Consider the following 27,698-nt stretch of genomic DNA (forward strand, 5'->3'; position numbering starts at 1 on the left):
CACAATCTACATTATAATAAAATCCTATCTCCTCTATTTGGGATGAAGACCAACTTTGTTGGTGCCTTCTTTCCTACAGATTTGATCCTCATGGAGGGCTGCAAACTCTTACTAAAGATTTTCATACAAATCAGGCATTCGTAAAGGTCTGCGTCTTTGTGGATTATCTAGAAGCTAACAAAGGATGAGCTTACGAAACGCTAAAAATAGAATTATAAAGTTTTCTTTACAAAAGGATTAAGTTTTGCAAGATGCATGTCAACTTAATTATCCCTCAGATACCCATTCTATTACCTAAATTGGTTGCAATTGGGCTCAAAATTAAAACAGGAAGCTGAAGCAAACACAGGGACAGCGTGGCTGAAAACGCTTCCTTTCTTTAGGGACCCAGGCAGAAATATCACTGCTATTATTCTGAAGTTCCCTCCAGATTCAATTTATTCCCACATCAGGGTAAAAATCAAATATGTGTAGGAACAATCACAAAGTAATGAGACTGAATTATCTTTAATAGCTATGTTTGTACTCATGGTGACTTGAATCAAATTCTACATGGTGGAAGAGTGTGGCTCTCTGTTGGAAGAAGCTGGATCATAACACAAACTCAAGGCTTGTTAGTCTTCTTCTAATTATAGGTTTGATCCAGCTTCCATTAAAGGCAGGCTAATTGGCTTTTACAGAAAAAAAATAACTGAAAACAGCCTTTACCTGTATTTTAAAAATAGTAAAAGTAGTTCATAAAAATAGCGCTTTTAATGAGCAAAATTTTAAAATATTTCAAATAAGCCTTGCCTCAGACTCCCATGGACTGTTGCCTTATTAGCAACATTTTGTGAGAGGTAGTTTCTTTGTTAACTTAATACATTTTGAAAAATAACTCTTAGCGCATCTTCTATTTATGACTCATTCATAATAACACAAGTGACTCATGCTGTCAGATTACAAGTTATTACTTTAGAAAATGAATTTTTTCTCTTCCTTTTGGGTAAAATAAGACAGTTTTCACTACTTTGTTACTACTGGCAGTTTCTTACTACTTAACAGGTTCTCAGAAATCTGTTTTCCAAGCACATGCCACAAAAGAAAAAAGCATCTCCCACCTCTTGTCTCTTTTGAAGATGAATACATTTGATACAGAAAAAATATTTAAAACTAGTTTCAGAACTTCAGAGGTTGTTTATCAGTAAATTGTATTTCAGTCATCAGATTTTATCTAGGCAATTCTGCTTGCTTTTTTTTTTTTCTTAAAAGTTGGTCACTAAGCTATTAACATGTGTTGGCCTAAAATTAATTACAAAGCATACACTTGTACAGGCAAAGACTCAAGTCCTCTGCTGCAGCAATTTCTGCTCTGCCTCTCCAGTAAGGTTACAAGCTGCTTTCACATACAGGATGCAGAAGGATGTCCCTAGGTGGGGATTAGCTTGCACAACTGGGAATGGAATAGTTCCTGGGTCAGAGAACACTGTGAAGCTGATTGTTTCCCAATAGCTTAGCCATTCCCTCTGGCCACTTTCTCTCCACCCCATCTCACCTGCTCTGGCCCTCTTTTTTTTTTTTTACATGTCGAAAGCAGAACATTCCCCACAGAAATATATCTAAATTTCTGTACATGCTGTAGCGTCCCATAATTTTGTTATTGCAGACATGCCTAGTGATTCCGGAAGTCCTGAAAGGGCAGGTGCTGAAAGCCCAGCTGACTTGCTTTCCCGTGAGGAAGCTGTTGCATCCTAATGATTTCCTCTGGTTACTATCCCAGACAGGGTCCAGTATTGTCTGGCTAATGGCCATTTAACTTCAGCATTGAGATCATTGGAGCATCCTTTCATTAAATGGTATTTCCTCCTGCCAATCTCCCTTGACTCCTCCCTTCCCCCTTGGTGGATCACTCTGGAGTCGATCCTCACTAATTACCTGCTCTCAAGAGTGGCTGAAGTTGAAAAAAAAAAAATATTTTTTTAAAAGCCTCTCTAGAAGCTCTTCTTACATGTGTCCTTGTTCTTATCTATGAGAACATCCATGATGGCAAGATCCAGAAGACGCCTACACATGGGCTCCCTGACACTAGACACGAGTGTTTGCCACCCGGCATTTCCTGTTCCTAGGATATCCTGCTTGTATCTCTTGCAAACGAACAGCCATCATTCCCTAGGGGAGGCACATTTCTTCCAAGGGAAGAGGAGATGCAAGTCAGCATCACCTTTATTCAGCTGCAGATGGGGTGATCTTGGTCTTTCCTGGGTAAAGGGGAAAGACAGATCCTAGTAGGATTCTTTGCCATGTTTTCTAGGCACTGCCAGTTGACCCTACCTTGCCATCCAGGCATTGATCAGGGCTTTAGAAAGCAAATGAACTGTTCCTCAGCTCAAATGTCTTCCACATTGGGACATTCCTTTGGAAATTGCTGCTGTTCAGATCTATCACTGAACTCCAGGTCAAGGCCACATGCTGCCTCTTCTCGGACTCTGCCAAAAGCAACATTCAGAGAACTATTCTTCCTGCCATGCCTGTCGTAATTCTTGCTTTAAAGCCTTTTCTCCTTTAAATCCAAACTTACTGCCTCTGATTCTCTATGAACATAAGGATAGATGAGTCAATTCCTTCACCTAATTGTTCATTACATTTCCTCTTAATGTTTTAATCTTTCTTAGCTCCCCCCTCACTGGTCAAAATTCAGCCTTGATGGAAATAGACATGACTTAGAATTCAAGTAGCTTATAGATTTCTTGTCTATATTCTGTTTCTGCTACCTTCAACCCACTTTGTATTTCCTTTATTCCTTCTGCTGCTTTCCCTAGAAAATCCAAAGCACTGCACAGTATCAGCAACATTAGAAGAGCTGTCCATAATCCGAGTCCACATTTGGATATTCCAGGTCAGGTTTCAAAACAGACTCAGTCTGATGACAGTGCAGCAGAAGCTGAACAGCAGCCAAACTACAGGAGTTGGGTGAACTCCCTGGCACAAATGGGGTAAAAAAAAAAAAAAAAAAAAAAAAAAAAAATCACACTGTCGAGGTGTGTCTCTTTTGCTTTGTGAAGGATGATGCAGAAGAAATGCTTTCTTAAAATCCTGGGCCTTTTTTGGGGATGGTATTAGGATACCTGGTGTATGCGAAGCAGCCACTTACTAGGAAGCTGGCCAAGAAAGACAACCAGCAAAAGCAAATCAGGCTCTTGTTTGGTATCGATGTTTGCCATTAACATGTTCTGGATGCAGAGATACATACAGGCACCGGGCTACTACTGTACCTGCTGGAACATCTGGATTGGTTCAGTCTATATGTGGAAATAAAGCTATGTACCATTAAAGATTTTTTTTTTTTCACTCTCTGCACTGGAAGGTGGTTGTCAGCAATGAGAATAACTCCTAGAAGAAATGGAGTTCTAACACAAAAGGTGAATGAAATTAAGGCAACTTCGCATTGCCTTGCATTTGCTCAGTAAAAAACCACTCCCCACATGAAAAACGGAACTAAAAAAATTAATAAATGGTCACAGCAGTGACACTGACATATCCGTAAGCACAACATCTTGACAATAAATTTATTTAGACTAAGTGCAAAATTAAGAGGCATAAAATAGTCCTTTGGACTAAGCAGAATGGAAATAGGGCTTTAAAACATAACACGGCATCTAAGAAGAGAGAACTCAGGAAAAAAATGAGTGATTGGGTGAATTATAAACATGTACACAACGTCTGCTAAACAGAAAACAGCAACTGCATCTTGCAATCTGTTTAGTAATTATGGCAAAACAGACCCCCAAGCACTGAAATGGAGACAGCACGCTAAACAGAGAAACAAGATGCTGTGCTGAATTGTGAAGATGTTATGAATTGCAGGAAACAGTTTATTAATACAAAGCGCTCTGGAGCAGGCCACCTGCAGTGGTAAGCACAGTACCTGTGACAAAAATAGCTCTGAAGATAGAAAGGACAAGTGGTACAAGGGAAGATATGGAAAATGGCTTATTGTTGGTAAATTCACAGCTCAAATGCAATGATGATAAATACAAATCCAGGAGAAAAGTTAGTTTCCCATTCTCTTTTTCCATTTTGCAAGCTTCAAGAGAAGCAGCCCCCCAGCAGCGTGAGCGCAGGGCTGTGCTTACAAACAAGCCCCCTTAGCAGTGACTTACTCGAAGATGTAATTCTCCACCCACGAAAGCAACGTTTATTTGTGCAACCTGCACACTTACTGTTTCAGCTAACAATTAACCTTCTGGGGGTTTTAAGTACCTATGGGTAGCTACATACACCTGGTTGCTGCACTGGTATAGCAGAAGGCCCCCTCTGCTCCCAGGCTGCTAATTTCTTCCTCAAAACAACATGATGCAAGACTTTACTTTCACGACCCACTTTTTAAAAAAAAATAAAATTCTTTTTCCTTGATTCTTCCCTTGGCATTCATTCCAGAATGCCTTTATCTTTAAAGTAAATAAGTGATTAGCAGCGACCTGATTAACACCTGTAAGCCCTATATTTTCATACGAAGAACAGAAGTCTGCAAAGATGCTGCTAGCAAAGCCTTCTCCTTAAGCACCACACAACACTCCCATGCTCCTGTCAGAAAGAGCTCTTAACTGAAAAGGCGGGCCCAATGTTTTATTCATTATCTGCCTTGCTTTTTACGGGGGGAGATGGCGAGGTGATTATGCTGCGTTGGGGTTGTTACATTAGAAAGTAGGTTGGCTTGAAGACTAATATTAACCTAGTCTGGCTAATCTAATTATTTCCTTGCAACATGGCTGTGGACAGGCAGGAATTTCCTGGATGCAGCAAGACAACCTAGAAGAGCAGGCAGGCTCTTTACCTCTCGCCCAGCGGAGGGACCACCTGTGCCTCGTGCCACTGTGCACACCCCGCTGTGACTGGACACTGCTTCAACAACACTTCTGTTTGCACTTGTGGCAGTCACCATTTCCCCCCTTGCTTCCCCTCCAGTTCACAGGAACGACACGAGGGAACCACACAAGTTATAACCAATCCCATTTTCAGGAGGACTTTGGTGAAAGCAAGTAAGCATCCTGCCAGTTAGCTGTGACCTGGTGCCAGCAGCCAGGAGAGCAATCTAAGCCACTTTACCAAAAAGCCCGAGATTGACAGAGATTTTCATTCGGTTGTTCTGCCTCAGAGACAACAGGAGACCTGGGGCTAACTTTAATTAGTAGAGAAAGCTATTTCAGAAATGGCAGTAGTACTCTATAATTCTAATGAGTACTCATAATATTATTATTCAGTATTTAGTTTGATTCAGTATAATATTATTATTATGGAATGTTTCCCAAATGCTTCCCTCCTTCCAAGCACCTGAACACCTGCCAACCATAATTCAGCAACACTGCCTGTTCTGTTAGCGTGACATCTCCTTCCCCTTCAGGGATGAATTCCCCTCCTCTGCGCAGACGCCACATTTAACTAAATGAAATTATCCTGAAATCCCAAAGATAACATTTCCTTTTCTTTCCTGATCCTTGTGGATGCTAACTGCTGAGCACAACCATACCTTTCAGATGATTTTCCTCATTCAAGTTCGCAACACTCCACATCTCCACACTTTTTTTTCCTCTTCCACTAGAACTTTTTAAAAGAAGTGCAGTTTGAGCAACTTACGAATGATTACATTACAGAAAACACATTTATACAGAAGTACATGAAATATGAAGTTTAAACTGTGGCATAAATTACAGCAGTGATGATTTGATAAACTGAAGTAGATCAATGCGGTTCTGTCGGGGAGTAAAGCTCTCACCCCCAGGGCCTGCTGAGATCCCACCGCTCTGCAGCAGGAGCGGCTGTGCCAAGGGACCGCCTCTTTTTCAGCATTTGCTTCCATTTTCTTAGGGGGAAAAAAAAGCCATGGAATCATTTTTTTAACATTAATATTTGCACTTGTGAAAGAAAGGCTGCTCCTCGAGCAGATCCCGTGGTCTCAGTCTGACAGAGGCACTCTCAGCAACACACACCACACGGGCTGGGTTCGCTTCTTTCATAGCTTATGAAGCTCCAGTCAACCTGTTAAAAACTTTCTGTCCAAGAACCAACGTAATGTGATGGAACTTGCCATTGCTGGCATGCAGCAAATCCTGCTTCTACTAAGGAGCAAAGCCAAAGCTCCTGCCGAATGTGAAGGGACCAAGGCCTGGGTCTGAGCGCAGCACTGATTGTTTTGTTATCTGATCAACTTAAAAATACTATTCAACTCACAGAAGATGTGTAATATGCTTACAATACACAAACTCCCAGCATCCCTTCTCCCACTTAGGGGAGCAAACAGTCAGGAACAAGTAGTAAGTGAAAACAGGAAAAACTCAGCATTAAATGCAAAAAACCCAAGGCCTCATTTCAGGCAATTAAAAATATATAAATGATCTTTATATTGGCAGACACATGCTCAGAAAAATTTATACCCCCAAATCCCACCCACAGAGCAGTCACTGCTCACTGCAGGCTGGCTCCTGAACCATGCCAGCTCCCTATTTCATGCGGCTTTTTTTTCCTTTAACTCCCCTCTAGCTCTAGCTTGCAGTAGATCACAGTTCATGAAGATGCATGCCAGGAGACTGCAACTACTTGCATAAAGAGGTGACATGAACAGTGGGCATTTGTAAAAGTACATCCACCATTTGAAGCAGTTTGTTTTTCAGGACATTCAGTGCCAGACTGCTAGACTGAATGGGAAAGAGAAGGAATAGGGGAGTAAAAGTTTCCTCTAAGCATTTGTGAAATGTTTATCACAGTAGCACTGAGATATTCATAGCCCTTTCATTACTCCCTGAAATCAAGATGAGATCGCTCCTGAAAAAAAAAAGGAATTAACTAAGTGGGAAGTCTGAACAAACCTGGAAAATTAAGAGCTGCTTCTTCAGCCACTGCTGACTTCAGCAGGAATTGAAGATTCTTAGTGAAAACCAGGAAAAGCCCATGACAACAAACACTAGGTGAAAAATTGTCAAAATATTTAAAAAATTACGTTGTCAACAGAAGTGAAAATTCAGACTGTAAAATCACGGCTGCAAATACCAAGGGGCCATAGGAGGTCAAGTACAAATAATATAGTCCAGTGCTAAATTCTGAACAGCCAAAACACAAGAAAGTTCAACAGTATACTAAAAGAATCTTACAAAGCTTTATTAAATAACAGATACAAATAACTAATTACATCCAAACTGTCAATTTTAAGTAGTACTAGCATGTAAGGCACAAATTCTCCAAAACTAGCCCATAAGTTACACAAGACTCCACATAATAGCACGTAGCAATGTAACCCTTTTGTAATACTGCATGAAACCCGAACTGTATGCCATACACTGTGTCTGCATTCCATTCCTCTGACTACTTGCCTGCATAGTTCTTCAGACAACATATTTTGCATTAAATATTTTGCTCTTTGAAATAGAACAATTGCACTCACTTTCATTATGGTCCTTTGGAGAGTTCAGACAGGCAGAATATTATTCACAATTAAAACTGTGATACTTCTCATACGTAAACAAAGCCCTTATCCAATAGCCGCAAAATACTGTTTATGGATTAGAATTACTGTAATTACGATTATAATCCTCAAAACAAAGGATTCCAACTAAGATACTTTCTTCCCCCCCATTATTCTCAGGCAAGTACTTCAGGACTAAGAATTGCAACAACGTTTTTCTTCTCATCTGTTTAAAAGTTGAAAAGAAGTTCAAGCCACCTTGTTTAGAAACTAAAATACATCCAAGCACACAGTGATCAACTGCCTGGTTTAGCAAAGTACTTTCTGAAGTACCCAGAATTATGTATTTTTTACCTATGTGTCTTATTCAGTCAAGAAGAAAACCAAGAACTCAATCAAAAAATCCCCACATTAGACACTACATTGTATTTTACAGACTTAAAAATAAGCACTTATTAGTAGATATTACGTTTCAAATATTCTAAAGTCTGGTCATACCAGTAATATCTTACTGTATAGTTTAAACGAAGGTACTGGGTGTGGCTGTATCAGTTTGTACAGAAATACACCAGGGACAAGCAGATTGAATCAACTGAAAACGTCACTAACCCTAGAGTGTGACATAAGCCATTTTCCACTGCCACCAGATGACCAGTGGTAATAAAAGGAGGCTCAGTTTCAGGTACTTCGTGTGTGAAATGACCTATGAAAATGTATTACATTTATATCAGAACACAGTTAAGATAATTGCCTTCAAATAAAAGTATTTACTACCAGGAGAAAGGTCCTCTTCAAAGGCACATGCGTTCACATTCCCAGTTCAAAAAAGTGCTTACAGTAACAAGAAGGGAATACTGCAGCTGTACCCAAAGGAAGACACAGTAAGTTTTGGTTTTAGTTTTTTTGTTGTTGTAAAAAGCTTCAAATTATTCACAGTTGTTCCAGCATTCCTAATGTTAAAACAGCAAATTATGATGATGAATCACATTGTAAGGCTAAACATAATAACACTTATCAGTGCAGCACATTCCTGAGTCTTTGGAACTCAAAATAAAAAACTAGTTCTACAAAATATATAATCCTTCATATTTTTGGCTCATATTTCATCTGTTTTTCCATTTCCCTTTTTTTACAAAGTTCATAAAAAAGAAAGTTATCTTTACAAAAAAGTAAATACATTTTTTATCACTATTACTTAGACATAACTTCTAGTTGCTTAGAGCGCAAGAAAGCTAGCTTAGCATAAACACGGCTTTTTGTCCAGCCATCAACTGAGCATAAAACATCACATAAAGTAAGTTTTAGAAAACTGAAGCACTGACAAAAAAAAATCAAAGAGCTCTAAATATTAAAAAAAAAGAAGTAGTTACATTCAAGAGATAACTCAAATTATATCAAAACTGTGAAAGTTCTTAAACTTGCTCTTGTTAAAGGCACTGATTTTTATTTTGTTCTATTTTCCTGGCCTACTTGAACAAGAGTCCTGCTGTCTTTAACGTGAACCATAATCAGTGCTCCAGAGCGCGGATGGTGGGCTTGTTTTCCTGCTTGAGGACTGGGGACTGAAGGAAAGCACAGGTGATACAGAGAAACCTAAAACACAGGGGAAAAGGAGAAAAAACACAATCATACTCAGGAGGGTGGAAGAAGTAAGGAAACAAGTAACTGCTGTTGATCATCTGCTGGAACACCTGGCAAGCAAGTCTAATGATCCATTCAAAGTGAAATAACCCCCCTAGCTTATTGCCTGTTGAAAAGACATCTTAAAAGCATCAAGATTTTATAAGACTTCCTATTAAGGAGTTTAATTGAAGAACTGATTAAGTCTGACGAGCACACACATTTCACCTCAGCAAAAAACTTGCAGTTTGAATTTGCCTTATTTTATCTGAAGCATCAGGCATGTGTTTTTACAAACAGGACTGCAGCTCACCATAACTTAAATACATCTGTAATCGTGTGATTTTTATCTTAATACCCATGGTTAATTACAGATCCTCCAAGTGAATGGGTGTTTTTTTGCGTATTTCTGAATAAGTTTGGTTCTGCAACACTGCAAATAGATAAAATGGGGAATAAATATGACGTCAAAAAATACAGATAAAACATGACTGCACGATCAAAAGCAGTGAAGGAATAAACTGTTCCCTGAGCAACACAACCTTCTTCTACAGACTTGTGCCCTTTACCCCCTAACATTTGCCCTTCCCTGTCCTCTTAGAACAGACTCATAGGAAGTTTAGGTTGAAAAAGAGCTTTAAGTTCATCGAGTCCAACCATTAACCCAGCACTGCAAAGTCCACCACTAAACCAGATCACTAAGTGCCACACCTACATGCCTTTTAAATACTCCACCACTTCCCTAGGCAGCCTATTCCAATGTTTGACAACCTTTTCGGTGAAGAATTTTTTTCTAATATCCGATCTAAACCTCCCCTGGCCCCAGCCAGGAGACATGCCAGGACATGCCAGGACAGCATGCGGACAGCACAGGAGATGCAGCACGTGCTGCAGCTAACCTGATGTCACATGGATTGACGCACCAGCCTACTGCTGCCAAGCTCTTTGTGCCAAGCAGCTGAACTCTGCTTTACTTTCCCTCAGTAGGAACAAAATTGTGCATCTCTCTCCTCTACCCATCTGGTGATTTGGATGAATTCTTACACTTCTAGCCCATTCCTTGTTTCCAGTGCAGCTGAAGCTGGCTAGGAGTTTCCAAAGAATTACCAATGGGCAAAGGAGAGGTTGGGGAGCGGGGCAGGGGGAACAAACTTCCTAGGAACAGGCACACTGCTTGTTGTAATACATTTCAGTACCCAAGCTTTCTCATAGTCCTACCTTCCTACATTAAATTCCAATGTGATAGCTAGACTAATCAATTAATGCACTTATAAATGGGTAACAGCTGCTTACTGTTCTGGCTGTGTTGAGGAGGTGTCCTTGGGATAAATGCTGGGTGACTCTGCTGTTCTTTTGGTGAACAAACTGCATGATAGGCTGCAAGACATTGTTAAAAACCAAACAAATAAACCCCAAAATCAACAACAAAACAACAAAATAATTTCACATGGAAAGATACAAAGGAAATTATTCCTTTGTATTATTACAGCTAATGCATTCTAAGAAGTTGTGGGGAAAAAATACTTCTGCAATCTTTCATTCTCTTACCTATAATCATAACAGCTGTCCCTGCTAATAGTGCAAAAAGCGTGAAGAACATTACTTGATAAGAATCAAGAAAGTGCTGGAACAGACTGGTTCCATCTGTAAAATCGATTAACAGGAGACAATATTGAATTAAAAGAGCATCTTCACCAATCTGCTTTAAAGGTTACCCATTCTTAACCCAAAATGAAAAGCCAAAAGAAGGTTTTTATTTATAGTAAATAAGTGTAATCAACTTAGATAATATAACTTTGATTCTAATGACTATTTCCAATGCAGTCTTCAACATCTGCCAATAATTTTTTGCATGTTCTTTACTTTCTCAGCCCCAAAATGCTAATCTGTTTTCAAAATAACAAGGCATGCTTGAGAGTAAACAAAAGCAGAGCAAAAAGAACAAAATTTCTTTCCGATACTTTAGCACGGGGATATTTATGCCAACTTCAACAAAATATCTTGGGCTGACCCAAAAGGAAAATACATTCAGCTTCACGCATAATGAGCAACTGTATTCAAGATTTCTGGTCACAACGAGCAGTTTACCTGTCAGTGAAAATATTACCTGCCAGCTCAGATTTTAATACACATCAAATTTTATAAGCTCATGAACATAATGGATGTTAGAGGTTTATTCTGGCATATGAAGTCTAGAGATAAACTTACGTCTCACTGGTGCACTGGTTCTGTCAGCAGAGTAAATCACTGTCACTGGGATAGTGATAGACTGGTCAGTCATGGGACTAGAGACAGTTAGAGTGGTTGATAAGGATCTCTGGCTTGAAACTCTTGGATCAGACAGACTAACAGTGTAGACTACGTAACTAGGCAGCCCGTAGGATTTCTCTTTCTCAAACACTTTCACTGTTGGTGACCCACATTTTACCTGCCGAGGAAAAGAAAGAACCTGAAACAGACTGCTTGAGTAAGCACAGAACATATCCATCTTCCAAGCCACATGTCAGAAATACGTTATCCCACACAAACATACAGCAACTCACCCCTTGGCAGGAGTCAGATCTGGTTGTAACTTTATAGTGACACCAGCAGCACCTGACCCCTGTTTATTGTGAAGGTTTCCCTATTAAACAGTCGCTTCTGTGGGGCTGGGCTAACTCCACACAGGCAAAAAATCAAAGCACCCCTTACTGTGCTACATGAACTGTGGGCAAACAAGTAAGTGGGCAAGAACCTACCTGTGCTGCTAGGGATCAGGAAGATTTTCTGCTTCCCCACCCGTGCTCTGGGGTTAACACATCCCAGCTTGTGCACAGGTGAGCCTGACACATTTCTACTACCCCAACACAAGAGCGAAAACTGAGAAGGAATACATTCCAAGATGAGTATTTCCAAATCATCTCAGGAGCAATCTTGACATGGTAAAGGTGGCACAGAATGCCTTTGATTAGAAAGTTGCATGTAACCATTCAAAATGCTTTCAACTGGGTTGTGAGACTTTCCAGCAATACACTCACCTCTAAGGTATCAAGAATTTCAATGGCACCAAATATTTTCACATCGGAGCTTGGGTAATGGTTGCTTAAAAGCATTTCTGTTTGGTCAGCATAAAACCCAGGATTGAATGGCACCTCGGTGCTGATCTGCTCCCCAGCGAATTGGCTGCCTTGGATTGAAGCTGTAACTCTGAGTGCAGTTCTGCTCATGCTGAGATGCTTCAGCTGCTTGTCTGTAAGCCTGTGCATTGTGATGGAACAGGTGTAATGTCCTGTAGAAAAAAAAGCGGTTTGACTGTGAATTGCTCATCTTTGTGGTTTTTTTTCCTCCATGCAGAGTGAGATTTCTGTGATATCTTTAGAGAAGGGCTAAAGGTAGTGGTAGAATTCAAACCGGAAGATCAGGAGTGCATAGGTGAATGGGACAGTGTGTCTGCTGGTCCAACCATTGGCGTCTCAGTACTAAAACAGAAGATATTTCTTGTCCCAAATTAAACATCATGGTAAACACATTGAAATGACAGTTCCATGTCATATTTTAATGTGCCAGTGAGGCTCAGTTCCACTTTGGATATAACATTTATGCTAATCTTGATAGCAAGGCTTTACAGAAAACAAAATTTCATATTCTCTTCATCTAATGTTAAAATTTCAGTCAATTACCATTGTCATCATCAATTCTGTGGAAACATGGTTTATTATTTATAAAAGTTTCTTTAAAAGGTTAGATATTCACCATGTTTCTAGTCTCTCATGGGACCTATTTGTCTGTTATTAGCAATAAAGATAGTAAAAAAAAAAATCCCCCAGTATGGAAGATACAAAGGATAAGTAACAAATAGGACTTGCTGGGTACATGTTTTCCCCGTATTTTCTTTCCCTAATGAAGTAAAAGAGACAGCCACTATTATTCAAAGTATAATAGTGTTTTACAATGCGTGCAAGGGCTAATCTAACAGATAATTAATGTTATTTCCATACAGTCCATGGTGTTATTTTTTGAATCATGATACAGTTATGAAACAGTAACACATGTTGTAGATTTCCACAATTTTATTTCTATTTCTACAGCATCTGGTAATTTCCCCTCCTTTTAAGTCCCAGTCCATGTTGTTTTGGGGATACATAAGAATTCTACCTTTCATAAAAAGTTACAGCACTCAGGTTGTGCAGAAAAGTTTGAAAGCATGATAAATTCCAAAATGTTGAAACTGAAGAATACAAAGAATTAAAAATTTATTATTAACACCCAATTTTCACATTTATGCTACTTCCCTCATTTTAGTCACTGAGGTTAATAATACTGCAGTAACTTCAGTGGCAGGGCTTTTAAAAGGCCAACATCAAACAAAAAGTATTTGACTGAGGAGCATAGATTGGTGAAACCCAAAGACCCTCAGTATGCAGACATTAAAACTGATTGCTTTTCTTATCCCTAGTCTTAACTTCCACTGCATTTCAGTATATGGTAAAGGCCCTGATGTACGGCAAGAAAACACCTAGAAGAGCCACTAGATGTTTACAGCTGCAGAGATCCCCAGTATCTGTCACATGAGTGCTCATTTGTACTAGCTGAAGGATAAAGTGTTTTGCTTCCATAGTTTAACAAATAGAGGGCCTGATATTTTTTTTCTGAGTTATTATACACAAGGCAATCTATTTTTTGTATGGTTCAGCTAGAGCAGGGGTCCTCAAACTTTTTAACCAGGGGGCCGGCGCATGGATTAAGTGGCAGGCAGTCATCTGCAGCTGCTTGGTTTCCCCCCCAACCCCTGGCGGGGGGTTCTGTAAATACCGGGGGCCAGACTGAGAACCCTGGGGGGCCGTATCCAGCCCGTGGGCCGTAGTTTGAGGACCCCTGAGCTAAAGTATGGCAGCTGCTAGCTCTAAAGTATGCAACCCCAGTATATTATGTCTACATTCTGCAGTATCATTTCTGTCTCAAGGTACCACTATTGTCTACATATTTACAAATATATGAGTAGTAATGTGTAAAATTAGGACCTAAGTTTTCAGTCAAAAAACCGTATCAAAGTTTGTGTGCCCCCGTTCCAGTAAAATAATGCTTCTGCATTTCTTCTTGACTTACTACTACAACTCTGAAAAACATACAAAATGGGCTGCCCGTGATTTCTGGCTTTCTCTCAAAACAAATAAATGTTTTTTTGTAGAAAACCCTAGAGTTAAACAAGGAGAGTGCACACACCAACCACACTCTGAAGCCTGAGATCCTACACAGCAAAGCTCAGAGGGTTCAGAAGGAAATCAGCTGGGTCAAAGGGCTTTTGGACTAAACTACAGCAAAATTCAAATTGTCTGCCTGGAGTGTGGCATCTTGTCTCACCTTACCTGAAACCGCATCAAATCCAGGTTCTGCTCTAAAAATATGACGTGCTGGGAAATCAAATGCATCATTGTTAAAATCTAGATGGCAACTGATAATGGACTGTGGTTGTAATTCAGTAATGGCTTCAATCTGAGCAGGCAAGCACTCCCCTAAGGGGTAGAAAAAGAAATATTTCTAATTAATTAGAGAAGAAGATTATAACTAATTAACTTTTAATTAATTAAAAGCAAAACCACATCTTGAAATACCAGGTTATTCTGCCACCTTCTGAAATAGTTTCACAAGGTTAGGATGATCTTAAAATAGCTGGAAACCATAGACAGCTGTCCTATCTCTGGTCTAATCCCAAAGAGACAGCAAATGAAAATTTTATATGTTGTGGTGGTTTTTTTGACAGGAATTATTTATTTACAGGAAAGAATGAACTAGACAGAGTTTTCAGCTCAGATGTGTCTGTTGAATAACTTACATGATCCTGGGAGTTTCGATTTATATTTCAGTATCTGACAAGAAGGTTTTTTGGTAGGCTAATAATTTACATAAGGCACAATAAAAGACTATTTGAACAAGTTCTAAGTGTTAAGCTAAAAACTAGAAGGAAGTATAATCAAAGAAAATACAGCTTATTAAACAGAGGGCACAATATGACACTTAGATCTTTCTATCGATTGTAATTGCTGATAATTTCTGTAAAAGACTTAAGGATGTTAACTAAACACCCTCAGTGTTTAAATAATAATAGTGAGAAATAACAGTAACTTCAAGAACATAACTGGAATTCAATATATAAGCAACCAGCTGAGCACCTATTAACTGCTTTTTGATATAATCAAAAATTACACTTCTATTATCTATCAATTGTATGAGTTGCAAAATCTTAATAGCACCCCAGAAGACATTTCAAACTCTGCAACATGGCCCTAAGATTCTTCTAGTACTGCTGGGATTCTGGAAAGGCTCTAGAGGTTCATAGAGAACTTGCTACACCAGCTTTACAGACCCATAACTGAGCTATGGTGGTTTTTGTTTGTACCCCCCTCGTCCCGTGTCGTGTCCCCTGTCACAGCACTCTCCAAACCAGCCGGCTGCAACAAGGTCTTTTACCATCTCATACCGGCACACTCTTCATGCCAGTCCCTCTGCTGCCTCCTCCTTGTCCCTCCTCACCCAGGGCGGGCTCTCTTCTCTCTGCTTCTTCCTTCTCTCTCTTCCTCGGCTGCTCTCTCTCCATTGGCTCTCAAGCCCTTAACAGAACCAGCCACAGCTGCACCTTGTCTACATCAGCCAACCCACCGCCCCTGAAGCCAGCCCATACAGCTGTATATTATCAATGCTAATTAACCTGCCTTCACTCCTCTACAGTCCCCCTCCAAAAAAACCCTGTAACACAAACCAAAGCCACCTATCATGGATATACAAATGTGTAATAAACAATAAGCATAAAGTTATTTTTTCATCATACCTTGCAAATTTTTATTTCTTTCCCCAATTGAAACTATTATTTTTGAGGCTTCAACTCCTTGTAAACTTTTCACTCCACTTACATGCCTTGCTGTAGTCCTCTGAGGTATATTAATCAATATCTGAAAAAAATGAAGTACATTGTTAGCAAAAACTTCCATGTAACATAAAAATTAAGGCAAAATCAGATCGGATTGACTGTGAAATGCACACATCCTTGTACGTATAACAGAAGAGAAGACTCCAAGAGGTCGTGTTTCTCTTTGTAAGAAAACCTACATTTCTCCAACTTTAGAAACTGCCTTTCAAGGCAATTTAAGCTAGTAATTTTTTTTTCTACCCAGCCCCTGTAAGTGAATAGACATAAAGCTCTATGTCTAAATTTTATTTAAAAACAATGTCTAGTGTTTATGTTAGCTGATACAGTGAACTGTGTCAACAATGCAACTACACACCAGATAAAATAATTTGAGTAGTTCTGATCAGTGATGCATAATAATACGGTATGATACTTCAGAAAGTTCTTGTTGGCATCTCATTCTGCAGGAAAATTTCATTCATAAAAGCAGCCACACTCAAAAATTGTTTAGCATCTGGAAACAAATTAGCCAAACAAAGGAATCAAAACATACCATTATAAGAACAGTATAGGCAAAAAATAGAAACTATTTGGCTAAATTTTCCTCCTTAACATACTTTATTAAAAAAAAACATGATGTGTTTGGACACATACCAAATACTTTCCAACCACTGGCATTTCTAATACTTTTTCCTTTAATGAGAATGTTTTGAAGTATTTATAACAACAACGGTAGAATACGTTTCTTGTGAGGGTCCACCGGAAGCAAAATAACTTCAGCAGTTCTGGCAGGATTTAACAGTGCCTCACCTCCCTGTATGTTTTAAGTAATCCAGGAATCTCGTAATAGATGGTGACTGCACCAGAATCCCTTGCCACGGCTACGCCAGTCTTGGAGTCGATTTGAAGAACACTACTTAACGAGGAGCTCCATATGCCCGGCAGGCCTGAGAAAACACACCATTTGGACACTGTTCAACGGATTTATGCTAACTGAAGCATTTCATTATCACATTGGTGCCTGTATGGACGTACCCACTCCATGGGCAGCACAGGTACACATACTTCCCAATTAACAGAAACTAGATTCTAGGGTCTCATGTGGTGGAAGGCTGGCAGCCCAACACCAAACTGACTTGCAGTTACTCTGAAAAAAAGCCCGTTAATACGAAGAATCAAATACAGTGAGTGAAGTTTGACAGTCCTGAACCCGCATGACTCCTGTAAAGAGCAAGCCTTTCAAGCTAACTGAATAGAAATGTCTGGAGTCTGATACTCATTAATTCAATACAAGTGGCATATTGCATGGTACAATTAAAATTAGAGGAGTTGATCAAACCTATTTTTACCATTAACAAGAACAGTGACATTCGATTCTGAACAAACATCATAAATTATGCATTTAGTTTTTCTGAGAATGAGAAAGAGTTACACTGATGTCAAATTATATAGCTGCAAAACCACAGCAACTGAAGTGCTGCTTACCTTCTTGGTTTATCAGTGAAGTACTCAAACAGAGAACGTCACCCACCACCACATCTGTGAGTTCAGGAAAAATAGTGTGTTGCACAGGAAGTGGGACATAGTCTGCAATTCCACTGTTTTCTGCATCCCAGACCTTAAGCAAGGTCAAACCTACATTTACAGTCCGGATTACAAACGTGTTGTTTGTGGCTCCTTTCCCAATCTGTACAAAGTCATCCCTACAGAGAAAAAGAAATGCTTTTATATTAGGGCAAGTTTGCTAATGTCATTATCTCCACAGTAAACAGTAGGTACTGAACTCTTTTTAGATGGCTGACTTCTTGTTTTCAGCAATAGTTACCTTCTAATGAAGTCTGACAAACTAAGGAAAATATCAAAGTGATTTAGGTGCTACTGAGGCAAATTTCAGTTCTCACATCATTATACTGGGGCAATAATAAGGTCATAACTTTGTACAAGAACTACTTCCCAATTTTAAGAATTGTAGAACTTTAGAAAGAGGTGATCTGTCCCTTTTTCCCTTTACTCGGGGAGTTAAGAACCAAAGCCATGTAAACACCAACATGCAGCTTTCCAGCCATAACTTTAGAAAACTAAATCACATTTGACTGCGAGTTCTGATATTTACTAAAATTCAGCATTCCCAAATGCATGGACAAGCAGAGCGCTTGTAAGCGCACCCAGCACAGAGAAAGCCACCTTAGCAGTACCACGCAGAGACAGTGAGCATCTTGACAGCAGCAGAGGCAGGTCACCACAGTGCTGCACCTGAGGTCAATGAGCAGTGCTGCTCTGTCTAGGGCTAATTATCCCTGTGCTGAAGCAGCTCTGTCACATCTGTTTTGGAAGCTAGGGCAGTGTTATCTCGGGAACCTCTGTATGCTACAGAACTTTCTTCAGATTGTTCAGATAGGAGAAAAGAGGAAATCTTGCATTCAACCCCTTCCCCACCCCCCCCTTTTAATCACAATCACTGTGTTATAACTGCAAGATGCTCTACAGAAAAAAAGCTACGTTAGAGTAATGGAATTAGTGATTGTTTACTAGTGACCAAAGAAGGTAGTTTTATAATATTTATTATTCTTTGAGGCAGAGACCGCAAGGCCTTCTGAGGCTTGGCTCTGCTGTGCAAAGGCTGTACAAGCATATCTGAAGAGACAGCCCTGATCCAGAATGTTCACCATCTTATATAAGACTTAAGTGAGTCAAGTAACAAAGCACTAGGAGAAAAGAGGCAAGATGAGGCAAATGCTAATAAGATCAATTGTTTATATAGGCCACTGATGTATGTAATCTGATGATTCAGAGTCACTTAAAGCAGAAATGTACCCCAGCACGCCCCTCTGGGGATCACGCTTATCTGGGCAACTTTCCACTTGCTAGAGAATATCGATTGTTAACTACAACTCTTCTTTCTGCTACAGTTCCTCTGAAGACCGCAGAGATGAAATCCTTTCTTTGCTAATCCCAGCCCAAGCCATATCTTCACTTGGTATCTCTGGAACAATCTTTGTTCCTTGCTGTGGCTGGGCTATGTGTATTTGGCTTTTTTTTGTTCTCTATAATTAACACCCATGGTAGATACCTACCTGTTTGTTGCAAAGTTGAGCACAGAATTATGCGAATGAAAAGTATCTCCAGAGTTATCATGAAAATGGACTGTAAATGTCAGTGTCGCACCCAGGGGGAGAGCCAATAATGCCTCTTTGTTTTTTGTGTGCAGGATAGGATTCATGGAGATTCTTAGGTATGAAATGGGGTAGACCTGTAAAAACATGAACAGCGAAAAGCAAAATTAAATTGCATTTTTTGATGCCTCTATAAAAATAAACTATTTGTCAATCTATATGTTGTCAATAAGTCAATCTATATTTTTAATAAGTCAATCTATCTTGATATATCTATTTATGTCAATGTATGTGGTTTTGTATATTTTTATAATACGAATCCTATTACCTAGGATAGTATTCTTACTATGCAGATATACAAAGCTTCTTTTATGAACCATCTGCTATATGTTTAGCCATGTGACAGTACTGAGACATGGAGATTTTATTATCAGTACATACATTTTGCAGAATCACGGAATAGCTGAGGTTGAAAGGGGCCCTCTGTAGAATATCTAGTCCAGTCCCACCTGCTCAAGCTGGGTTACCTAGAGCCAGTTGCCCAGGACCGTGGGCAGGCAGGTCTTAAGCATCTCCTAGGATGGAGATCCCACAATCTCTCTGGGCAATCTGTGCCAGCGTTCAACAGCCACCACAGTAAAAAAAGTGCTGTCCTATGTTCAGAAAAAATTTCAGGTGTTTCAATTTTTGTGTACCCCCTCTTGCCCTGTAATTGAGCATTGCTGAGAAAAGTCTGGCTCTGTCTTCTTTACACCTTCCAATCAGATATTTCTTAGTGGTTTTCTCCAATAGCACTGGGAATTGAAGCAAGCAATAATGATGTAGAAACACCCATAACATATCAGAGACTACATTATTATCCTATAAATTAAAACTGTTAAGACTCCCTGGATATGCAAGCAAACACACGGCCCCTAGACTTCTCTCCCAGTAATTCTTGCAGTAAGAAGTGTAATTCATTCCCTAGTTACCAGAACAGGAGTAACTTGCAATGTATGTGAGAGCAAGGGGATGAAAAGGCTGTTGTTCCCCCAGTTCCCCTGCACCAGGTGGGAAAACCAAGTTGATACATACCATTTCTAACAGCCTTGGCTCTGAGCAAAGGTTTGCCCAGCAGAGGAAGGATGAGCAATAGCTGCAAAGCTGTTGCCTGGCAATCCTTGTCAAGGAGCACTACAGACACTACGGACTGCTGCCCCTCAAACAGGTCTGCAGTGGGCTGACAACGGGGCTCCCAGAGGTAGGAAGGAACACCCCCCACCATCTTCCCTCCTGAGTCGTGTGCTGGGCTGGTTTGCCTGACCCATCACTGGGCACACTCGCCTTGGTACTGTTGGCCACATGATGCTGCAGCCAGGCCGTCCTCTGAGGCAGGGACTGATAGAAGCACAACAGACAAAAGCAGTCAGAACTGGCATCTGACCAGTCCTAACTGGTCAGCAGGCTGCATTTTGTTGCCTCAGTGCTCAACCAAGACACAAGTTAGGAACTGCTTCAAATTCTTCAGGAAAGTCTGCTAGATTACCCATATGTGCACACCCCCACATTTTTGCAGTAACACTCCAACGAAGGAAGTTTGAAGAAAAAGATTTTACAACCATTTTGTTTTGTTTTTAAATAACATATTACAGGTCTTCATTAACTTATCTAGGTTAACTAGCAAAATTACCCAACAAAAATAACTGTATCTGTTCTTTCTGTTACAGCTGGTGGAAAATAAATAATGGAAGGAAAGAGACAGCAAAACCCCTCAAATATACAGAGAAAACTATTTTAGAAGAAGCCCTCAAGGTTATATTGTAGGAAAATCCCTTTTTTTCTGACCTAAGAAGCTCAGCCAAAATGTAAAACTCTGCAATCTGAAAATGTACATGTCAAACCTTAAAAAGGAAAGGACAAATTTGGCCTCAAGCAAGTAGCATCTGTGGTGAATCTGAAAAAAAAAAAAAAAAAAAAAATCCCAACCACCCACCCAAAACCAAATTAAAAAAAGAGTGGCTAGAATATCAGTATATACAACTGTCTTCTCCACAGGCTGATATAATCTGTTAAATATCAGCCCATACAGTCATCTGCCCAACTAGCTGAGGTAACAAGCCAACAAGAACGCCATTTCCCTGAGATATTTTCAAGCTTCATTTACCTTAAAATCTCAGAAATTATCCCACAAGGGACAACTGCTGAATTTAATACTGATGAAAACAGCTATTTACTGTTAAATCATCTCAGTTTTTAAAGTATTTTTTATTTAAAAAAATAAAAAAATAAAACTTGAGTTGACTACAGTTGGTACAGGCAAGTGCTTAGCTTGCTTCCATGCTAAGCATACTGTCACTCCTTACCTCCACTGTCCTCCTTGGCTTATCTAAGACAGCCTCTTTTTGAGCAGAGTTGAAGGTCTAAGTGTTAAGTGATGCTGCTGCAGCAGTTTGATTCTTAACTGTGTACAGTTGTAAACAGACAAAACAAGAACTTATGAAAGGAAGAACGGCATGAAGGAGAGAACTCTGTCTTAGAATGACACAACAGATTCAAGATCATCTCCTGTCTGTCACAAGTTTTTCTACATGACCTTCAGCAAAACCACTCAAACTCTCCCTCAGTTCCTCAGCCATAAAATGAGGGCAGCACTGTATGACCTGACAAGGTTACCGTGACGTTAAAAATATTACTTCCGTAAAAGTACTATAGTCCTAATAAATACAGGAAAACAAATCAGTTGTGCAAGATCCTGAACAGAGATGGTTCCTACTACAAAGGGCTCACAAGCTTCATCTCATAATGCACTGACTCCACAGTTCTGCGATTTCCTGTATACCGAAAGAATGCACAAAGGGTGACCTTAACTTCAGTACCACTATAGGCTGAGTAGATGTCATTTGAGCCAACCCCAAACTCATTAGATGTCTTTCACTTGCCAGATCCAGCAGTGAAGAGAAGAAACAAGGTCATCTATAACAGAGCTGTAGAATTTCACTGCCACCACCTAGCAGCAGGAGTGGCATTAGTGAAACTAAGCCATCATTTCTTTTTTCATTCTCCACCCAGGAGGACAGACCTACATGCAGTCCTACAGACAAAGCTGAACATTAAGGTAAAAAACATAAATTAACAAAACTCCAAAATCGAGCAACTTCACAGTAATAATAATAATACAACTTGCAAATAATTTAAAGTCAGCACTCAATTATATGTTTTTCTCCTTTAGTTGGGACATAGGAAAGATGCTGACTGAGTAAAAAGGGATAAGAGGTGGAGCAGTGCGTATCTCAAGGCTCATCTCGCCAGATGTAAAAAGTTCTCGGCACAAGGACTTTTAAATAGAAATGAAGGACACGCAGTCTCTTATATGTCCCAAATGCCTGACCAGTAAGATATACATTAAACTTCACAGAACAGCATTCAATCAACAGATGTAGTTTTGAGAAAGAAAGATGTTTCATTAGCCTGGAAACAAACTGCTGAGTTTTGCTACAGATTTGTCCTTCCCCGAAGCATCCATATTTTGGTGTCTCTTGGGCACAGAGGGCAGCGTTGGACATGCTCCTTGCCAGCTCACCAAATACAGGCAACAGCAGCTAAACTATTGCATCTGATAAGATAGGCTCTCTCATGCAGAGATTCTCATTCTATGTAAGAGCTGAACTGCTGGGAAACAGCAAAGAAAATAAAATTTTTGTACAGTTACATCTGTAGTATCTTGAAAACCTAGGTATCACTTTGGTACCTTGCAACAGATGCTGCATTTATATTCATTACTCCAGATGATATTTACCTTTTTCATACACTGCAAAATGCATGTTTATGACATTAACATCTTTTTTGATTTGAACTTCTGTAACTGCAAATAAAGAGAGATGATACTACCTTAACAGCAGCTACAATGCTCTGGTTGATCCCAAATGATTCTTGTGAAATCACTTCAATTGTTGATGATCCTATCAAAGACCCAGAGTTAAGGAAACCTCTCTCATCGACTTTTACAACAGGAACTTTATGTGGTCCATCCAGGACACGATAACTCAGTGAAGCCACTCGGTCCCTGAAGAAAACAAACACATGAAACAGAAAAAAAAAATCCCAGGGGACTCCCTTAAACGAGTAAAACCATCTTTACACCCCCATAATTTTTGGTAATTTTTTTTCCCCATGTATCTTTAATAAAAGCTCAAAAGCCTGTGTTGTAGTTTAAGAAAGAAAAGTTTCAGTTCTGATTTAAGCTTACTTATCTGGGTTTAGGCATGTATTAAAATCTAGTTTCTATCTGCTGCCCTGCAGTGCCATCATTCCTTGATAAAAACTTGATTCCAAATAATAATGGCTAAGGCTACAACACGCAGCTTCTGCCATCATTTTCTGTAAATAATATTTAGAGGGAGATTAGTTCCCATGACCAATGCTAGCATTAGAGATAAAGTCAGGGACTTAAGTGGATCTCATCAGTTTCCTGGAAATGGTTTTGTACACAAGGTTAATCTTTGCAATAACTCTCTCCATGGTATTTGCATATTAATAAAGTGAGCAAATACAAAAACTGTAATTAGTGGGCATTCTGAGACATTAGCAATTTTTAAGTATCACTTATCACATCTTCTAAAAGATCTATAAATTATTACTTTTTTCCGCTCTCCCAAGCTCCTTCATTGAGCTAGAAATACTCTTAATTTATCCAAGGAAAAAAGCATTAAAGCTGGATTTTAGTTGCCATTTTCTTGGCAACAACATAATTGGTTTTGGTGGTGGAGTTCGGACATACCAGCTCCGACACTGGACAGTGAAGATGGGACAAAAATGTACAAACTGGTATCTAGCAACTTAATGACTAACGGATCAGAAAAACTGCTCAGTAGAAATAGTGGAAAAAAACATTAGTGACTACAAATGACAGGGCTCCTATATAATTTTCAAAAGCAGATGCTGAATGACCATGGTCACTGGAGCTGCAGTGAAACTAACTGTTCCCTCCCCTTAAAACGTAAATGCATCTAAAGCCTCACCCACAGCCTACCTCCTGTTGTCTGTATCTGCACACTTTTATGCTAGGAAAACCAAATTTCAAGTCTGAGATACCAGTCTTTGAAAACAGGTTATGTAAAAAGAACTTCTCATTTGGAAAGGATATTTTAATATCAAAATCTAGTCACAGCCTCTGTGTGAGAAATACAGAGAAGTATATTCCATAAACCCTTGATCACCCACAAAACACTCTAGTGGAAGCAAGCTACTGATTTAACTGGCTCAGCATCTTTTAAAATGATTTAAGTATTGAATGAATTTTCTAGCTACAATCCAACTACTACAAGAATTGACAAAGCCCAAGAGAACAGGTAAGATACTATTAATCACCAGGTAAGTTGTGTATTATATGAATGTATCATGATATTCTTTTTAAAAGACTGGAACAGCTTACTTCAAACAGAATTGCTTTATGATTTTGATAGACTGTTGACACAAATCAGTATGAAAACTAATCACTAACCTGTTTACCTGAAGTTTAATAAAAGAATTTGGTGACATTAAGATCTGCTCTGCTTCTACTTCTGGAGTGACTAGACGAAGTTTTTCAAACACCTGGAAAATAAAAGGCATTGTGTCCTACTGTTGTGTGCAGCAAGTAATTTATTTCCATTTATCTCATTTTCAAAACAAAAAAAAACCAAATAAAAACTATAACATACTACTTTATCTTGTATAATATATATGGGAATAAAAAATAAAATTAAACATGAATATTTGAGAGTGGGATAGGCAGGATCTTCTACAGATTCTGCAGAGCATTCATTTCTATGGCCATAGTTACACTATGAAGCAACAGGAAAAAAGCAGCAGATTGAGCGAAATGGTGTTGGGAGACCCCACATTCACGCAAGTTACTTTACCCCAAGTCTGAGCCTGTGAGCTGAATTGCTCACATGAGGTGCCCTCTTCAAGCACATCTTCCAGCTTTGTTCCATCCAAAGGAATCCAGTTCACATACTTTAAAACCAATCCCCAAATCATGATAAGTGGGAACAACCAGGAGATTCATTTCAGAAGCTAATCCCTGATCCAACTTATCATGCATGTCTATGCAAGCATGTTAAGCACTACAAACAAGAAGTATTATTGTGCAGAGAGGCACTACAGCAGTGAAGTTGTTCTACAGTTCTAACATTGCTTATCCACCTCAGTTTCAGGTGGTCTACAACAAGAACTAACTCCTGAATTTCATTCAGGCATCACACCGATGTTCAGTATAAACCTTAGCAACATTTGTGGAATTTGTTTCCAAACAGTGGAACATAATACAAACAAGAGTAAGGGCTCAAAGATAAACCAAAGCTGGAATTACTCCTTTGCATTTCAAATTTCTGGCTTCAAATACAGACTCTGAAATAGATATTAAAACATTAACTGTGAGGAACATCATCATACCTGAATTTGGATTTCATCAGACAGTTCTCTTGCCATGTTGTAGAAGTGGCTGGCTGTAGGATCAAGGACCTTCACAACAACCTTCAGGCCTGTTCTTCCCTTCACTCTGCCATAAACATCCATTGCAAAGTTGTATTTTGCAGGAAGCTGAAAAGAAGCCTTGGACAGGAGAAAGTGATTCAAATTTTACGCATGGAAAGAACTGACACTGATACAGAGGAAAGACCACACCCAATGCTGACATTGGCTCCTTGATTTTGAGTAAGCAGAAGCAACAGTGTTTTCTCAATTCCATTATGTGGCAGTTTCCTTTTCCTAAGAAACGTACATGTGAACACACACACACACACACACAATTTACCTCACTATGTCTTGTCTTGATATCCAGAGTATCTCTCTTTGTGACAGACCAGTAGAACGTTAACCCCGGTACTGCGTTGCCAAATGAAAAAGGAGTCTGACTACTGGTGATGCCCATTACATAAACTGGCATCTAGAAACAGAGAAACCAATTTTCTTAGGTAATTCTAGGATGCTAACCAAACTGCACAGAGCAAATATAATTAAACTTAAAATCAATTGATCAAATGAAGAAAATGTTTTGGTTGCTGTATCTGTTGTAAGGATGTATCACACAGAAGACTCTACCATCAACTTGTAGAAAGTAAATTTTGATTTACTCTCATTTGCTACATGCTCTACAAAAAACAAGTACAACCTTTCCATCAAAAAAGGTGGGTTCAGTAACTCATTTGTCCCCTTCGTAGCATTAAATCACTTCATCTTATTTAAGTCATACACGCTTAACTTTTCTACATCTTTGTCTAGATAATTTTCCTGATTAACTCTGCTCTGGACATCCACCTTCCCCTTCCACCTCTCCAAATTAAGACAACATAACATATAAACACAAAATGGGGATTTTCAAGTTTTTGTTTTTAATCTTCAATTCAATCACCTGGGACCAACAAGCTAGAATCACTAGCCATTTTGGAATGAGTAACTTAATACGCAAAACACAGACTGTTCAAAATAGACTTATTGAAAGATAATCTGAACAGTATCTGTTGTTCTGGATATAGCAGATATACTGTAGATTTTTAGCATACAAAGGAAGGAAGCCTCCACTGCAAACAGAATGAAAATGAGAGCATCCTTCTCCAGATGAAATTATGTTTCAGCAGGGCCTGAATTTCTGAAAATCAGTCTGGTGTACATGGTAAACTTGTCCTGATTTCTGTTTTCAGCTCTGGAGCTTCTCCACTTTACAGCATATTTATTCCGGCAGCAGCAGTGGTACCCCTCAGAGTGGGCAACCACTCTGTGAGCTGAAGTGGTATCATCAGATGTTGTAATAGGAATGGTCACAGCTTGCAGATCAAAATTTTAAGGCAATAAAAGCTAATCACAAATCAACTAACCTGTGTACCAGTTTTCATTCGTGTAATTGGTGCACAAATTCTAACAGCTGTCAGTTGTACTACTTCAACTTCCACTTTGTCCTAAAAAGCAGGAAGGGAAGACATTGTTAACACTTGTCAAACGTGAACTAGATTTCACTTTCACAATCTATCCACTATTTTGCCATTATCTAATCACTACTGCCATGTGATTTGCATGTGACATCACAGAAAATACAGAGGGACATAATGCAGTATGACTGTACAAAACTACAAAAGTATTAACTTTTGATTGATGGCATTTAAAATGCCACCTAAACTTTTCTTAAAAAAAAAATCTGCTCAAAATTACTGAGGACATGAGTGATGGAACTGAGAGGTGACAGACAGCAAGGGACTAGATCATAGGGGTCCCTAGGAGAAAAGGGATGAATAAATTCAGAATGTAAAGGAAGACATTGAGAGATTTAAAAGAAAGTGAGAATTGTAAGCAGCAAATAGGACAATCAAGAACAAAAGAATGATGTGTGATACTCTGATGTCTCCTCTTCACATATCCTGACATTCCAGATATATTTTATTCCTACTGTACACTGGGAAGGAAAGGTCAGACCTGGACCTCATTGGGCAGTAGATTTAGCTTTCAAGTTCATTCTGCTTCCTGGCACAGCATCAGGCCAGACTGCTGCCCCACATTACAAAGCAGAGATAGAGAGATATAATTTTTTTTTTCCCCCAATTACTTTGTCTCCTCTTGGCCTGTGGTGACATCTTTCAAGCAACAGAGCTTTGTGGTGTGCAGCAGCTGTTCTGCCTTGACCTCAAATGAAGAG

The 27,698-nt window shown here is 39.3% G+C and overlaps 1 protein-coding gene across 1 annotated transcript in view; it reads right to left on the reverse strand.

The window, feature by feature from the left end:
* Window positions 1-7,107: 7,107 nt before the first annotated feature.
* NUP210 (nucleoporin 210) overlaps window positions 7,108-27,698 on the reverse strand; it is a 69,452-nt gene continuing 48,861 nt past the window's right edge. Inside the window, exons 26-40 of the mRNA XM_005434091.4 lie at window positions 26,887-26,967; window positions 25,827-25,958; window positions 25,466-25,624; window positions 24,531-24,622; window positions 22,919-23,093; window positions 19,013-19,188; window positions 17,424-17,641; window positions 16,749-16,885; window positions 15,861-15,981; window positions 14,401-14,547; window positions 12,073-12,323; window positions 11,264-11,483; window positions 10,604-10,699; window positions 10,349-10,432; window positions 7,108-9,028 (exon numbers count right to left, since the gene is read on the reverse strand). Coding sequence (XP_005434148.2) covers window positions 8,928-9,028; window positions 10,349-10,432; window positions 10,604-10,699; window positions 11,264-11,483; window positions 12,073-12,323; window positions 14,401-14,547; window positions 15,861-15,981; window positions 16,749-16,885; window positions 17,424-17,641; window positions 19,013-19,188; window positions 22,919-23,093; window positions 24,531-24,622; window positions 25,466-25,624; window positions 25,827-25,958; window positions 26,887-26,967 — 2,190 coding nt within the window. The 3' untranslated portion in view covers window positions 7,108-8,927. The remainder of the gene's footprint in view (window positions 9,029-10,348; window positions 10,433-10,603; window positions 10,700-11,263; window positions 11,484-12,072; window positions 12,324-14,400; window positions 14,548-15,860; window positions 15,982-16,748; window positions 16,886-17,423; window positions 17,642-19,012; window positions 19,189-22,918; window positions 23,094-24,530; window positions 24,623-25,465; window positions 25,625-25,826; window positions 25,959-26,886; window positions 26,968-27,698) is intronic.

This window comes from Falco cherrug, chromosome 4 (assembly GCF_023634085.1).
Source record: "Falco cherrug isolate bFalChe1 chromosome 4, bFalChe1.pri, whole genome shotgun sequence".
NCBI lineage: Eukaryota > Metazoa > Chordata > Aves > Falconiformes > Falconidae > Falco > Falco cherrug.